At 58.3% G+C, this 16910-nt stretch overlaps 1 protein-coding gene across 1 annotated transcript in view; it reads left to right on the forward strand.

Annotated features, from left to right (window-relative positions):
* Positions 1-16547, forward strand: part of LOC311121733 (transmembrane anterior posterior transformation protein 1 homolog) — a 60122-nt gene extending 43575 nt beyond the window's left edge. The window contains exon 14 of the mRNA XM_084196191.1: positions 15991-16547. Coding sequence (XP_084052317.1) covers positions 15991-16259 — 269 coding nt within the window. The 3' untranslated portion in view covers positions 16260-16547. The remainder of the gene's footprint in view (positions 1-15990) is intronic.
* The last annotated feature ends 363 nt before the right edge of the window (positions 16548-16910 follow it).

The following is a 16910-nucleotide window of genomic DNA, read 5'->3' on the forward strand; positions in this document are numbered from 1 at the left end:
ACACACACAGACCGCCCCCTCAGGTAAAACACACACACACAGACCGCCCCCTCAGGTAAAACACACACAGACCGCCCCCTCAGGTAAAACACACAGACCGCCCCCTCAGGTAAAACACACAGACCGCCCCCTCAGGTAAAACACACACACAGACCGCCCCCTCAGGTAAAACACACAGACCGCCCCCTCAGGTAAAACACACACACAGACCACCCCCTCAGGTAAAACACACACAGACCGCCCCCTCAGGTAAAACACACACAGACCGCCCCCTCAGGTAAAACACACACACAGACCGCCCCCTCAGGTAAAACACACACAGACCGCCCCCTCAGGTAAAACACACACACACAGACCGCCCCCTCAGGTAAAACACACACACAGACCGCCCCCTCAGGTAAAACACACACACAGACCGCCCCCTCAGGTAACACACACACAGACCGCCCCCTCAGGTAAAACACACACAGACCGCCCCCTCAGGTAAAACACACACACACACAGACCGCCCCCTCAGGTAAAACACACACAGACCGCCCCCTCAGGTAAAACACACACAGACCACCCCCTCAGGTAAAACACATACAGACCGCCCCCTCAGGTAAAACACATACAGACCGCCCCCTCAGGTAAAACACACACAGACCGCCCCCTCAGGTAAAACACACACACACACAGACCGCCCCCTCAGGTAAAACACACACACACACAGACCGCCCCCTCAGGTAAAACACACACAGACCACCCCCTCAGGTAAAACACATACAGACCGCCCCCTCAGGTAAAACACATACAGACCGCCCCCTCAGGTAAAACACACACAGACCGCCCCCTCAGGTAAAACACACACAGACCGCCCCCTCAGGTAAAACACACACAGACCGCCCCCTCAGGTAAAACACACACACACAGACCGCCCCCTCAGGTAAAACACACAGACCGCCCCCTCAGGTAAAACACACACACAGACCGCCCCCTCAGGTAAAACACACAGACCGCCCCCTCAGGTAAAACACACACACAGACCGCCCCCTCAGGTAAAACACACACAGACCGCCCCCTCAGGTAAAACACACACACACAGACCGCCCCCTCAGGTAAAACACACAGACCGCCCCCTCAGGTAAAACACACACACAGACCGCCCCCTCAGGTAAAACACACAGACCGCCCCCTCAGGTAAAACACACACACAGACCGCCCCCTCAGGTAAAACACACAGACCGCCCCCTCAGGTAAAACACACACAGACCGCCCCCTCAGGTAAAACACACACACAGACCGCCCCCTCAGGTAAAACACACAGACCGCCCCCTCAGGTAAAACACACAGACCGCCCCCTCAGGTAAAACACACACACAGACCCCCCTCAGGTAAAACACACACAGACCGCCCCCTCAGGTAAAACACACACACAGACCGCCCCCTCAGGTAAAACACACACAGACCGCCCCCTCAGGTAAAACACACACACAGACCGCCCCCTCAGGTAAAACACACAGACCGCCCCCTCAGGTAAAACACACAGACCGCCCCCTCAGGTAAAACACACACACAGACCGCCCCCTCAGGTAAAACACACACACAGACCGCCCCCTCAGGTAAAACACACACACAGACCGCCCCCTCAGGTAAAACACACACAGACCGCCCCCTCAGGTAAAACACACACAGACCGCCCCCTCAGGTAAAACACACACACAGACCGCCCCCTCAGGTAAAACACACACAGACCGCCCCCTCAGGTAAAACACACACAGACCGCCCCCTCAGGTAAAACACACACAGACCACCCCCTCAGGTAAAACACACAGACCGCCCCCTCAGGTAAAACACCCACAGACCACCCCCTCAGGTAAAACACACACACACAGACCACCCCCTCAGGTAAAACACACACACACAGACCACCCCCTCAGGTAAAACACACACACACAGACCACCCCCTCAGGTAAAACACACACAGACCGCCCCCTCAGGTAAAACACACACAGACCGCCCCCTCAGGTAAAACACACACACAGACCGCCCCCTCAGGTAACACACACACAGACCGCCCCCTCAGGTAAAACACACACAGACCGCCCCCTCAGGTAAAACACACACACAGACCGCCCCCTCAGGTAAAACACACACAGACCGCCCCCTCAGGTAAAACACACACAGACCGCCCCCTCAGGTAAAACACACACACACAGACCGCCCCCTCAGGTAAAACACACACAGACCGCCCCCTCAGGTAAAACACACAGACCGCCCCCTCAGGTAAAACACACACACACAGACCGCCCCCTCAGGTAAAACACACACAGACCGCCCCCTCAGGTAAAACACACACACAGACCGCCCCCTCAGGTAACACACACACAGACCGCCCCCTCAGGTAAAACACACACACAGACCGCCCCCTCAGGTAAAACACACAGACCGCCCCCTCAGGTAAAACACACACAGACCGCCCCCTCAGGTAAAACACACACACACAGACCGCCCCCTCAGGTAAAACACACAGACCGCCCCCTCAGGTAAAACACACACACAGACCGCCCCCTCAGGTAAAACACACAGACCGCCCCCTCAGGTAAAACACACACACAGACCGCCCCCTCAGGTAAAACACACAGACCGCCCCCTCAGGTAAAACACACACAGACCGCCCCCTCAGGTAAAACACACACACAGACCGCCCCCTCAGGTAAAACACACAGACCGCCCCCTCAGGTAAAACACACAGACCGCCCCCTCAGGTAAAACACACACACAGACCGCCCCCTCAGGTAAAACACACACAGACCGCCCCCTCAGGTAAAACACACACACAGACCGCCCCCTCAGGTAAAACACACACAGACCGCCCCCTCAGGTAAAACACACACACAGACCGCCCCCTCAGGTAAAACACACACACAGACCGCCCCCTCAGGTAAAACACACAGACCGCCCCCTCAGGTAAAACACACACACAGACCGCCCCCTCAGGTAAAACACACACAGACCGCCCCCTCAGGTAAAACACACACAGACCGCCCCCTCAGGTAAAACACACACACAGACCGCCCCCTCAGGTAAAACACACACAGACCGCCCCCTCAGGTAAAACACACACAGACCGCCCCCTCAGGTAAAACACACACAGACCACCCCCTCAGGTAAAACACACAGACCGCCCCCTCAGGTAAAACACCCACAGACCACCCCCTCAGGTAAAACACACACACACAGACCACCCCCTCAGGTAAAACACACACACACAGACCACCCCCTCAGGTAAAACACACACACACAGACCACCCCCTCAGGTAAAACACACACACACAGACCACCCCCTCAGGTGAAACACACACAGACCGCCCCCTCAGGTAAAACACACACAGACCGCCCCCTCAGGTAAAACACACACACACAGACCACCCCCTCAGGTAAAACACACAGACCGCCCCCTCAGGTAAAACACACACACAGACCGCCCCCTCAGGTAAAACACACACAGACCGCCCCCTCAGGTAAAACACACACACAGACCGCCCCCTCAGGTAAAACACACACACAGACTGCCCCCTCAGGTAAAACACACACGCACACAGACCGCCCCCTCAGGTAAAACACACACAGACCGCCCCCTCAGGTAAAACACACACAGACCGCCCCCTCAGGTAAAACACACACAGACCGCCCCCTCAGGTAAAACACACACAGACCACATAATCAGCTGATAATCAGATAAGACAACACAATTGCTCATTGGATGATGCCTTCTCAGTATGGATGATGCCTTCTCAGTATGGATGATGCCTTCTCAGTATGGATGATGCCTTCTCAGTATGGATGATGCCTTCTCAGTATGGATGAGGGCAGGATGTTGATATCTGTTGCTTACTGCATACATGTATACTAAACAGTCTGTTCTAAATAGTATGTAGTATGATGAGTACACAGTATGTAGTTTTAGTAGGTAAGACAGGTTTCAGACAGGTAACACACCTGATATCTACCTACTACCGCTCTCTCTCTGTCCGTTGCTCTGTCCCTAACCCCTCCTACTACCGCTCTCTCTCTGTCCGTCGCTCTGTCCCTAACCCCTCCTACTTCCGCTCTCTCTCTCTGTCCGTCGCTCTGTCCCTAACCCCTCCTACTTCCGCTCTCTCTCTCTGTCCGTCGCTCTGTCCCTAACCCCTCCTACTACCGCTCTCTCTCTGTCCGTCGCTCTGTCCCTAACCCCTCCTACTACCGCTCTCTCTCTGTCCGTCGCTCTGTCCCTAACCCCTCCTACTACCGCTCTCTCTCTGTCCGTCGCTCTGTCCCTAACCCCTCCTACTACCGCTCTCTCTCTGTCCGTCGCTCTGTCCCTAACCCCTCCTACTACCGCTCTCTCTCTGTCCGTCGCTCTGTCCCTAACCCCTCCTACTACCGCTCTCTCTCTGTCCGTCGCTCTGTCCCTAACCCCTCCTACTACCGCTCTCTCTCTGTCCGTCGCTCTGTCCCTAACCCCTCCTACTACCCCTCTCTCTCTCTGTCCGTCGCTCTGTCCCTAACCCCTCCTACTACCGCTCTCTCTCTGTCCGTCGCTCTGTCCCTAACCCCTCCTACTACCGCTCTCTCTCTGTCCGTCGCTCTGTCCCTAACCCCTCCTACTACCGCTCTCTCTCTGTCCGTCGCTCTGTCCCTAACCCCTCCTCCTACCGCTCTCTCTCTGTCCGTCGCTCTGTCCCTAACCCCTCCTACTACCGCTCTCTCTCTGTCCGTCGCTCTGTCCCTAACCCCTCCTACTACCGCTCTCTCTCTGTCCGTCGCTCTGTCCCTAACCCCTCCTACTACCGCTCTCTCTCTGTCCGTCGCTCTGTCCCTAACCCCTCCTACTACCGCTCTCTCTCTGTCCGTCGCTCTGTCCCTAACCCCTCCTTCTACCGCTCTCTCTCTGTCCGTCGCTCTGTCCCTAACCCCTCCTACTACCGCTCTCTCTCTGTCCGTGGCTCTGTCCCTAACCCCTCCTACTACCGCTCTCTCTCTCTGTCCGTCGCTCTGTCCCTAACCCCTCCTACTACCGCTCTCTCTCTGTCCGTGGCTCTGTCCCTAACCCCTCCTCCTACCGCTCTCTCTCTGTCGTCGCTCTGTCCCTAACCCCTCCTACTACCGCTCTCTCTCTGTCCGTCGCTCTGTCCCTAACCCCTCCTCCTACCGCTCTCTCTCTGTCCGTGGCTCTGTCCCTAACCCCTCCTACTACCGCTCTCTCTCTGTCCATCGCTCTGTCCCTAACCCCTCCTACTACCGCTCTCTCTCTGTCCCTAACCCCTCCTACTACCGCTCTCTCTCTGTCCGTCGCTCTGTCCCTAACCCCTCCTACTACCGCTCTCTCTCTGTCCGTCGCTCTGTCCCTAACCCCTCCTACTACCGCTCTCTCTTTGTCCGTCGCTCTGTCCCTAACCCCTCCTACTACCGCTCTCTCTCTTTCCCTAACCCCTCCTACTACCGCTCTCTCTCTCTGTCCGTCGCTCTGTCCCTAACCCCTCCTCCTACCGCTCTCTCTCTGTCCGTCGCTCTGTCCCTAACCCCTCCTACTACCGCTCTCTCTCTGTCCGTCGCTCTGTCCCTAACCCCTCCTCCTACCGCTCTCTCTCTGTCCGTGGCTCTGTCCCTAACCCCTCCTACTACCCCTCTCTCTCTCTGTCCGTCGCTCTGTCCCTAACCCCTCCTACTACCGCTCTCTCTCTGTCCGTCGCTCTGTCCCTAACCCCTCCTCCTACCGCTCTCTCTCTGTCCGTTGCTCTGTCCCTAACCCCTCCTACTACCGCTCTCTCTCTGTCCGTCGCTCTGTCCCTAACCCCTCCTCCTACCGCTCTCTCTCTGTCCGTCGCTCTGTCCCTAACCCCTCCTACTACCGCTCTCTCTCTGTCCGTGGCTCTGTCCCTAACCCCTCCTACTACCGCTCTCTCTCTGTCCGTCGCTCTGTCCCTAACCCCTCCTACTACCGCTCTCTCTCTGTCCGTCGCTCTGTCCCTAACCCCTCCTACTACCGCTCTCTCTCTGTCCGTGGCTCTGTCCCTAACCCCTCCTACTACCGCTCTCTCTCTGTCCGTCGCTCTGTCCCTAACCCCTCCTACTACCGCTCTCTCTCTGTCCGTGGCTCTGTCCCTAACCCCTCCTACTACCGCTCTCTCTCTGTCCGTCGCTCTGTCCCTAACCCCTCCTACTACCGCTCTCTCTCTGTCCGTCGCTCTGTCCCTAACCCCTCCTACTACCGCTCTCTCTCTGTCCGTCGCTCTGTCCCTAACCCCTCCTACTACCGCTCTCTCTCTGTCCGTCGCTCTGTCCCTAACCCCTCCTACTACCGCTCTCTCTCTGTCCGTCGCTCTGTCCCTAACCCCTCCTACTACCGCTCTCTCTCTGTCCGTCGCTCTGTCCCTAACCCCTCCTACTACCGCTCTCTCTCTGTCCGTGGCTCTGTCCCTAACCCCTCCTACTACCGCTCTCTCTCTGTCCGTGGCTCTGTCCCTAACCCCTCCTACTACCGCTCTCTCTCTGTCCGTGGCTCTGTCCCTAACCCCTCCTACTTCCGCTCTCTCTCTCTGTCCGTCGCTCTGTCCCTAACCCCTCCTACTACCGCTCTCTCTCTGTCCGTGGCTCTGTCCCTAACCCCTCCTACTACCGCTCTCTCTCTGTCCGTGGCTCTGTCCCTAACCCCTCCTACTTCCGCTCTCTCTCTCTGTCCGTCGCTCTGTCCCTAACCCCTCCTACTACCGCTCTCTCTCTGTCCGTCGCTCTGTCCCTAACCCCTCCTACTACCGCTCTCTCTCTGTCCGTCGCTCTGTCCCTAACCCCTCCTACTACCGCTCTCTCTCTGTCCGTCGCTCTGTCCCTAACCCCTCCTACTACCGCTCTCTCTCTGTCCGTCGCTCTGTCCCTAACCCCTCCTACTACCGCTCTCTCTCTGTCCGTCGCTCTGTCCCTAACCCCTCCTACTACCGCTCTCTCTCTGTCCGTCGCTCTGTCCCTAACCCCTCCTACTACCCCTCTCTCTCTCTGTCCGTCGCTCTGTCCCTAACCCCTCCTACTACCGCTCTCTCTCTGTCCGTCGCTCTTTCCCTAACCCCTCCTACTACCGCTCTCTCTCTGTCCGTCGCTCTGTCCCTAACCCCTCCTACTACCGCTCTCTCTCTGTCCGTCGCTCTGTCCCTAACCCCTCCTCCTACCGCTCTCTCTCTGTCCGTCGCTCTGTCCCTAACCCCTCCTACTACCGCTCTCTCTCTGTCCGTCGCTCTGTCCCTAACCCCTCCTACTACCGCTCTCTCTCTGTCCGTCGCTCTGTCCCTAACCCCTCCTACTACCGCTCTCTCTCTGTCCGTCGCTCTGTCCCTAACCCCTCCTACTACCGCTCTCTCTCTGTCCGTCGCTCTGTCCCTAACCCCTCCTTCTACCGCTCTCTCTCTCTGTCCGTCGCTCTGTCCCTAACCCCTCCTACTACCGCTCTCTCTCTGTCCGTGGCTCTGTCCCTAACCCCTCCTACTACCGCTCTCTCTCTGTCCGTGGCTCTGTCCCTAACCCCTCCTCCTACCGCTCTCTCTCTGTCGTCGCTCTGTCCCTAACCCCTCCTACTACCGCTCTCTCTCTGTCCGTCGCTCTGTCCCTAACCCCTCCTCCTACCGCTCTCTCTCTGTCCGTGGCTCTGTCCCTAACCCCTCCTACTACCGCTCTCTCTCTGTCCGTCGCTCTGTCCCTAACCCCTCCTACTACCGCTCTCTCTCTGTCCCTAACCCCTCCTACTACCGCTCTCTCTCTGTCCGTCGCTCTGTCCCTAACCCCTCCTCCTACCGCTCTCTCTCTGTCCGTGGCTCTGTCCCTAACCCCTCCTACTACCGCTCTCTCTTTGTCCGTCGCTCTGTCCCTAACCCCTCCTACTACCGCTCTCTCTCTTTCCCTAACCCCTCCTACTACCGCTCTCTCTCTCTGTCCGTCGCTCTGTCCCTAACCCCTCCTCCTACCGCTCTCTCTCTGTCCGTCGCTCTGTCCCTAACCCCTCCTACTACCGCTCTCTCTCTGTCCGTGGCTCTGTCCCTAACCCCTCCTACTACCGCTCTCTCTCTGTCCGTGGCTCTGTCCCTAACCCCTCCTACTTCCGCTCTCTCTCTCTGTCCGTCGCTCTGTCCCTAACCCCTCCTACTACCGCTCTCTCTCTGTCCGTCGCTCTGTCCCTAACCCCTCCTACTACCGCTCTCTCTCTGTCCGTCGCTCTGTCCCTAACCCCTCCTACTACCGCTCTCTCTCTGTCCGTCGCTCTGTCCCTAACCCCTCCTACTACCGCTCTCTCTCTGTCCGTCGCTCTGTCCCTAACCCCTCCTACTACCGCTCTCTCTCTGTCCGTCGCTCTGTCCCTAACCCCTCCTACTACCCCTCTCTCTCTCTGTCCGTCGCTCTGTCCCTAACCCCTCCTACTACCGCTCTCTCTCTGTCCGTCGCTCTTTCCCTAACCCCTCCTACTACCGCTCTCTCTCTGTCCGTCGCTCTGTCCCTAACCCCTCCTACTACCGCTCTCTCTCTGTCCGTCGCTCTGTCCCTAACCCCTCCTCCTACCGCTCTCTCTCTGTCCGTCGCTCTGTCCCTAACCCCTCCTACTACCGCTCTCTCTCTGTCCGTCGCTCTGTCCCTAACCCCTCCTACTACCGCTCTCTCTCTGTCCGTCGCTCTGTCCCTAACCCCTCCTACTACCGCTCTCTCTCTGTCCGTCGCTCTGTCCCTAACCCCTCCTACTACCGCTCTCTCTCTGTCCGTCGCTCTGTCCCTAACCCCTCCTTCTACCGCTCTCTCTCTCTGTCCGTCGCTCTGTCCCTAACCCCTCCTACTACCGCTCTCTCTCTGTCCGTGGCTCTGTCCCTAACCCCTCCTACTACCGCTCTCTCTCTGTCCGTGGCTCTGTCCCTAACCCCTCCTCCTACCGCTCTCTCTCTGTCGTCGCTCTGTCCCTAACCCCTCCTACTACCGCTCTCTCTCTGTCCGTCGCTCTGTCCCTAACCCCTCCTCCTACCGCTCTCTCTCTGTCCGTGGCTCTGTCCCTAACCCCTCCTACTACCGCTCTCTCTCTGTCCGTCGCTCTGTCCCTAACCCCTCCTACTACCGCTCTCTCTCTGTCCCTAACCCCTCCTACTACCGCTCTCTCTCTGTCCGTCGCTCTGTCCCTAACCCCTCCTCCTACCGCTCTCTCTCTGTCCGTGGCTCTGTCCCTAACCCCTCCTACTACCGCTCTCTCTTTGTCCGTCGCTCTGTCCCTAACCCCTCCTACTACCGCTCTCTCTCTTTCCCTAACCCCTCCTACTACCGCTCTCTCTCTCTGTCCGTCGCTCTGTCCCTAACCCCTCCTCCTACCGCTCTCTCTCTGTCCGTCGCTCTGTCCCTAACCCCTCCTACTACCGCTCTCTCTCTGTCCGTCGCTCTGTCCCTAACCCCTCCTCCTACCGCTCTCTCTCTGTCCGTGGCTCTGTCCCTAACCCCTCCTACTACCCCTCTCTCTCTCTGTCCGTCGCTCTGTCCCTAACCCCTCCTACTACCGCTCTCTCTCTGTCCGTCGCTCTGTCCCTAACCCCTCCTACTACCGCTCTCTCTCTGTCCGTCGCTCTGTCCCTAACCCCTCCTACTACCGCTCTCTCTCTGTCCCTAACCCCTCCTACTACCGCTCTCTCTCTGTCCCTAACCCCTCCTACTACCGCTCTCTCTCTGTCCGTCGCTCTGTCCCTAACCCCTCCTACTACCGCTCTCTCTCTGTCCCTAACCCCTCCTACTACCGCTCTCTCTCTCTGTCCGTCGCTCTGTCCCTAACCCCTCCTCCTACCGCTCTCTCTCTGTCCGTGGCTCTGTCCCTAACCCCTCCTACTACCGCTCTCTCTCTGTCCGTCGCTCTGTCCCTAACCCCTCCTACTACCGCTCTCTCTCTCTGTCCGTCGCTCTGTCCCTAACCCCTCCTACTACCGCTCTCTCTCTCTGTCCGTCGCTCTGTCCCTAACCCCTCCTACTACCGCTCTCTCTCTGTCCGTCGCTCTGTCCCTAACTCCTCCTACTACCGCTCTCTCTCTGTCCCTAACCCCTCCTACTACCGCTTTCTCTCTGTCCGTGGCTCTGTCCCTAACCCCTCCTACTACCGCTCTCTCTCTGTCCGTCGCTCTGTCCCTAACCCCTCCTACTACCGCTCTCTCTCTGTCCGTGGCTCTGTCCCTAACCCCTCCTACTACCGCTCTCTCTCTGTCCGTGGCTCTGTCCCTAACCCCTCCTACTACCGCTCTCTCTCTGTCCGTGGCTCTGTCCCTAACCCCTCCTACTACCGCTCTCTCTCTGTCCGTCGCTCTGTCCCTAACCCCTCCTACTACCGCTCTCTCTCTGTCCGTCGCTCTGTCCCTAACCCCTCCTACTACCGCTCTCTCTCTGTCCGTAGCTCTCTCCCTAACCCCTCCTACTACCCCTCTCTCTCTCTCTCTGTCCGTCGCTCTGTCCCTAACCCCTCCTACTACCGCTCTCTCTCTCTGTCCGTCGCTCTGTCCCTAACCCCTCCTCCTACCGCTCTCTCTCTGTCCGTGGCTCTGTCCCTAACCCCTCCTACTACCGCTCTCTCTCTTTCCGTCGCTCTGTCCCTAACCCCTCCTACTACCGCTCTCTCTCTGTCCGTCGCTCTGTCCCTAACCCCTCCTACTACCGCTCTCTCTCTGTCCGTCGCTCTGTCCCTAACCCCTCCTCCTACCGCTCTCTCTCTGTCCGTCGCTCTGTCCCTAACCCCTCCTACTACCGCTCTCTGTCTGTCCGTCGCTCTGTCCCTAACCCCTCCTACTACCGCTCTCTCTCTGTCCGTCGCTCTGTCCCTAACCCCTCCTACTACCGCTCTCTCTCTGTCCGTCGCTCTGTCCCTAACCCCTCCTACTACCGCTCTCTCTCTGTCCGTCGCTCTGTCCCTAACCCCTCCTACTACCGCTCTCTCTCTGTCCGTGGCTCTGTCCCTAACCCCTCCTACTACCGCTCTCTCTCTGTCCGTCGCTCTGTCCCTAACCCCTCCTACTACCGCTCTCTCTCTGTCCGTCGCTCTGTCCCTAACCCCTCCTACTACCGCTCTCTCTCTCTGTCCGTCGCTCTGTCCCTAACCCCTCCTACTACCGCTCTCTCTCTGTCCGTCGCTCTGTCCCTAACCCCTCCTACTACCGCTCTCTCTCTGTCCCTAACCCCTCCTACTACCGCTCTCTCTCTGTCCGTGGCTCTGTCCCTAACCCCTCCTACTACCGCTCTCTCTCTGTCCGTCGCTCTGTCCCTAACCCCTCCTACTACCGCTCTCTCTCTGTCCGTCGCTCTGTCCCTAACCCCTCCTACTACCGCTCTCTCTCTCTGTCCGTCGCTCTGTCCCTAACCCCTCCTACTACCGCTCTCTCTCTGTCCGTCGCTCTGTCCCTAACCCCTCCTACTACCGCTCTCTCTCTCTGTCCGTCGCTCTGTCCCTAACCCCTCCTACTACTGCTCTCTCTCTGTCCGTCGCTCTGTCCCTAACCCCTCCTACTACCGCTCTCTCTCTGTCCGTCGCTCTGTCCCTAACCCCTCCTACTACCGCTCTCTCTCTGTCCGTGGCTCTGTCCCTAACCCCTCCTACTACCGCTCTCTCTCTGTCCGTGGATCTGTCCCTAACCCCTCCTACTACCCCTCTCTCTCTCTGTCTGTCGCTCTGTCCCTAACCCCTCCTACTACCGCTATCTCTCTGTCCGTCGCTCTGTCCCTAACCCCTCCTCCTACCGCTCTCTCTGTCCGTCGCTCTGTCCCTAACCCCTCCTACTACCGCTCTCTCTCTGTCCGTGGCTCTGTCCCTAACCCCACCTCCTACCGCTCTCTCTCTGTCCCTAACCCCTTCTACTACCGCTCTCTCTCTGTCCGTCGCTCTGTCCCTAACCCCTCCTACTACCGCTCTCTCTCTGTCCGTCGCTCTGTCCCTAACCCCTCCTACTACCGCTCTCTCTCTGTCCGTCGCTCTGTCCCTAACCCCTCCTACTACCGCTCTCTCTCTGTCCGTCGCTCTGTCCCTAACCCCTCCTCCTACCGCTCTCTCTCTGTCCGTCGCTCTGTCCCTAACCCCTCCTACTACCGCTCTCTCTCTGTCCGTCGCTCTGTCCCTAACCCCTCCTACTACCGCTCTCTCTCTGTCCGTGGCTCTGTCCCTAACCCCTCCTACTACCGCTCTCTCTCTGTCCGTCGCTCTGTCCCTAACCCCTCCTACTACCGCTCTCTCTCTGTCCGTCGCTCTGTCCCTAACACCTCCTACTACCGCTCTCTCTCTCTGTCCGTCGCTCTGTCCCTAACCCCTCCTACTACCGCTCTCTCTCTGTCCGTCGCTCTGTCCCTAACCCCTCCTACTACCGCTCTGTCTCTGTCCGTCGCTCTGTCCCTAACCCCTCCTACTACCGCTCTCTCTCTGTCCGTCGCTCTGTCCCTAACCCCTCCTACTACCGCTCTCTCTCTGTCCGTCGCTCTGTCCCTAACACCTCCTACTACCGCTCTCTCTCTGTCCGTCGCTCTGTCCCTAACCCCTCCTACTACCGCTCTCTCACTGTCCGTCGCTCTGTCCCTAACCCCTCCTACTACCGCTCTCTCTCTGTCCGTCGCTCTGTCCCTAACCCCTCCTACTACCGCTCTCTCTCTGTCCGTGGCTCTGTCCCTAACCCCTCCTACTACCGCTCTCTCTCTGTCCGTGGATCTGTCCCTAACCCCTCCTACTACCCCTCTCTCTCTCTGTCTGTCGCTCTGTCCCTAACCCCTCCTACTACCGCTATCTCTCTGTCCGTCGCTCTGTCCCTAACCCCTCCTCCTACCGCTCTCTCTCTGTCCGTCGCTCTGTCCCTAACCCCTCCTACTACCGCTCTCTCTCTGTCCGTGGCTCTGTCCCTAACCCCACCTCCTACCGCTCTCTCTCTGTCCCTAACCCCTCCTACTACCGCTCTCTCTCTGTCCGTCGCTCTGTCCCTAACCCCTCCTACTACCGCTCTCTCTCTGTCCGTCGCTCTGTCCCTAACCCCTCCTACTACCGCTCTCTCTCTGTCCGTCGCTCTGTCCCTAACCCCTCCTACTACCGCTCTCTCTCTGTCCGTCGCTCTGTCCCTAACCCCTCCTCCTACCGCTCTCTCTCTGTCCGTCGCTCTGTCCCTAACCCCTCCTACTACCGCTCTCTCTCTGTCCGTCGCTCTGTCCCTAACCCCTCCTACTACCGCTCTCTCTCTGTCCGTGGCTCTGTCCCTAACCCCTCCTACTACCGCTCTCTCTCTGTCCGTCGCTCTGTCCCTAACCCCTCCTACTACCGCTCTCTCTCTGTCCGTCGCTCTGTCCCTAACACCTCCTACTACCTCTCTCTCTCTCTGTCCGTCGCTCTGTCCCTAACCCCTCCTACTACCGCTCTCTCTCTGTCCGTCGCTCTGTCCCTAACCCCTCCTACTACCGCTCTCTCTCTGTCCGTCGCTCTGTCCCTAACCCCTCCTACTACCGCTCTCTCTCTGTCCGTCGCTCTGTCCCTAACCCCTCCTACTACCGCTCTCTCTGTCCCTAACCCCTCCTACTACCGCTCTCTCTCTGTCCGTCGCTCTGTCCCTAACCCCTCCTACTACCGCTCTCTCTCTGTCCGTCGCTCTGTCCCTAACCCCTCCTACTACCCCTCTCTCTCTCTGTCCTTCGCTCTGTCCCTAACCCCTCCTACTACCGCTCTCTCTCTGTCCGTCGCTCTGTCCCTAACCCCTCCTACTACCGCTCTCTCTCTGTCCGTCGCTCTGTCCCTAACCCCTCCTACTACCGCTCTCTCTCTGTCCGTGGCTCTGTCCCTAACCCCTCCTACTACCGCTCTCTCTCTGTCCGTCGCACTGTCCCTAACCCCTCCTACTACCGCTCTCTCTCTGTCCGTCGCTCTGTCCCTAACCCCTCCTACTACCCCTCTCTCTCTCTGTCCGTCGCTCTGTCCCTAACCCCTCCTACTACCGCTCTCTCTCTGTCCGTCGCTCTGTCCCTAACCCCTCCTACTACCGCTCTCTCTCTGTCCGTCGCTCTGTCCCTAACACCTCCTACTACCGCTCTCTCTCTCTGTCCGTCGCTCTGTCCCTAACCCCTCCTACTACCGCTCTCTCTCTGTCCGTCGCTCTGTCCCTAACCCCTCCTACTACCGCTCTCTCTCTGTCCGTCGCTCTGTCCCTAACCCCTCCTACTACCGCTCTCTCTCTGTCCGTGGCTCTGTCCCTAACCCCTCCTACTACCGCTCTCTCTCTGTCCGTCGCTCTGTCCCTAACACCTCCTACTACCGCTCTCTCTCTGTCCGTCGCTCTGTCCCTAACCCCTCCTACTACCGCTCTCTCTCTGTCCGTCGCTCTGTCCCTAACCCCTCCTACTACCGCTCTCTCTCTGTCCGTCGCTCTGTCCCTAACCCCTCCTACTACCGCTCTCTCTGTCCGTTGCTCTGTCCCTAACCCCTCCTACTACCGCTCTCTCTCTGTCCGTCGCTCTGTCCCTAACCCCTCCTACTACCGCTCTCTCTCTGTCCCTAACCCCTCCTACTACCGCTCTCTCTCTGTCCGTCGCTCTGTCCCTAACCCCTCCTACTACCGCTCTCTCTCTGTCCGTCGCTCTGTCCCTAACCCCTCCTACTACCGCTCTCTCTCTGTCCGTCGCTCTGTCCCTAACCCCTCCTACTACCGCTCTCTCTCTGTCCGTGGCTCTGTCCCTAACCCCTCCTACTACCGCTCTCTCTCTGTCCGTCGCTCTGTCCCTAACCCCTCCTACTACCGCTCTCTCTCTGTCCGTCGCTCTGTCCCTAACCCCTCCTACTACCCCTCTCTCTCTCTGTCCGTCGCTCTGTCCCTAACCCCTCCTACTACCGCTCTCTCTCTGTCCGTCGCTCTGTCCCTAACCCCTCCTACTACCGCTCTCTCTCTGTCCGTGGCTCTGTCCCTAACCCCTCCTACTACCGCTCTCTCTCTGTCCGTGGCTCTGTCCCTAACCCCTCCTACTACCGCTCTCTCTCTGTCCGTCGCCCTGTCCCTAACCCCTCCTACTACCGCTCTCTCTCTGTCCGTCGCCCTGTCCCTAACCCCTCCTACTACCGCTCTCTCTCTGTCCGTCGCTCTGTCCCTAACCCCTCCTACTACCGCTCTCTCTCTGTCCGTCGCTCTGTCCCTAACCCCTCCTACTACCGCTCTCTCTCTGTCCGTCGCTCTGTCCCTAACCCCTCCTACTACCGCTCTCTCTCTGTCCGTCGCTCTGTCCCTAACCCCTCCTACTACCGCTCTCTCTCTGTCCGTCGCTCTGTCCCTAACCCCTCCTACTACCGCTCTCTCTCTGTCCGTCCCTCTGTCCCTAACCCCTCCTACTACCGCTCTCTCTCTGTCCGTCGCTCTGTCCCTAACCCCTCCTACTACCGCTCTCTCTCTGTCCGTCGCTCTGTCCCTAACCCCTCCTACTACCGCTCTCTCTCTGTCCGTCGCTCTGTCCCTAACCCCTCCTACTACCGCTCTCTCTCTGTCCGTCGCTCTGTCCCTAACCCCTCCTACTACCGCTCTCTCTCTGTCCGTCGCTCTGTCCCTAACCCCTCCTACTACCGCTCTCTCTCTGTCCGTCGCTCTGTCCCTAACCCCTCCTACTACCGCTCTCTCTCTGTCCGTCGCTCTGTCCCTAACCCCTCCTACTACCGCTCTCTCTCTGTCCGTCGCTCTGTCCCTAACCCCTCCTACTACCGCTCTCTCTCTGTCCGTCGCTCTGTCCCTAACCCCTCCTACTACCGCTCTCTCTCTGTCCGTCGCTCTGTCCCTAACCCCTCCTACTACCGCTCTCTCTCTCTGTCCGTCGCTCTGTCCCTAACCCCTCCTCCTACCGCTCTCTCTCTGTCCGTCGCTCTGTCCCTAACCCCTCCTCCTCTCTGACTCTACACCCCTCCATGTGGTTCAGAACTGTTTAAATAAAGTTTAGAAAAATAGAATCTCCATGCTAATGGTTGCTAACCCCACCCCCAAGGTGTGCCAATCGTAGAAGAGGGGGCCGTGTCTTCAGCGTCAATCACTATTCAGCCAACCAACCACCTGCCAGAGAGTTCCACCTCCACTCTGCCCACCAGCCAATCAGACGATCACTTCCTGACCACACCCGACGACGAGGACGGCGACAAGGACATCTCCGCAGCAACGGGAGAGGAAGGTGAGGGGCTTAAACATAGAAACCCCGCCCCCAAGAAAGACTTATTGGAGATCGACCGCTTCACCATCTGTGGAAACCGCATCGACTGAGACACACACACACACAGAGAGTTGACTGGCTGATACCATGGCAACAAGAGACTGGCCAGGGGTCAGGGGTCGTGGAGCGCGCTCAGATGGACTCGCAGTCTGAACTCTGGGTATTTTATTTATTAACAACGCGGCTGGTATATCAGCTGTTGGGGGTTGTAACGCTACATGAGGCTATAGAAGGATCCTTACAGCGTTCGGAAGCACAAGACACCCTGAGGATGATGAATTTAACACAAACTGACTGGTTGGTTTGTCCTCTAAAGAGGTTTTGGCAATTTGTTTAAATTGTTTTGAAAGACAACAAATGTACTATTTTAACAGGGATCTCTGTACTTTTCATCGTTCATATGCTACAGGAGTGGGATCCCCCTCACCAACCCCGCCCCCACACACCCCCCGTTACACTCTCTCACACCATCCAGGAGTGGGCTCCCCCTCACCAACCCCGTTACACTCTCTCACACCATCCAGGAGTGGGATCCCCCTCACCAACCCCGTCCCCACACCCCGTTACACTCTCTCACACCATCCAGGAGTGGGCTCCCCCTCACCAACCCCGCCCCCACACACACCCCGTTACACTCTCTCACACCATCCTGGAGTGGGATCCCCCTCACCAACCCCGTTACACTCTCTCACACCATCCAG

The sequence above is a fragment of the Coregonus lavaretus genome (genome assembly GCF_964263955.1).
Source record: "Coregonus lavaretus genome assembly, contig: HAP1_SCAFFOLD_1724, whole genome shotgun sequence".
Taxonomy (NCBI): Eukaryota; Metazoa; Chordata; class Actinopteri; order Salmoniformes; family Salmonidae; genus Coregonus; species Coregonus lavaretus.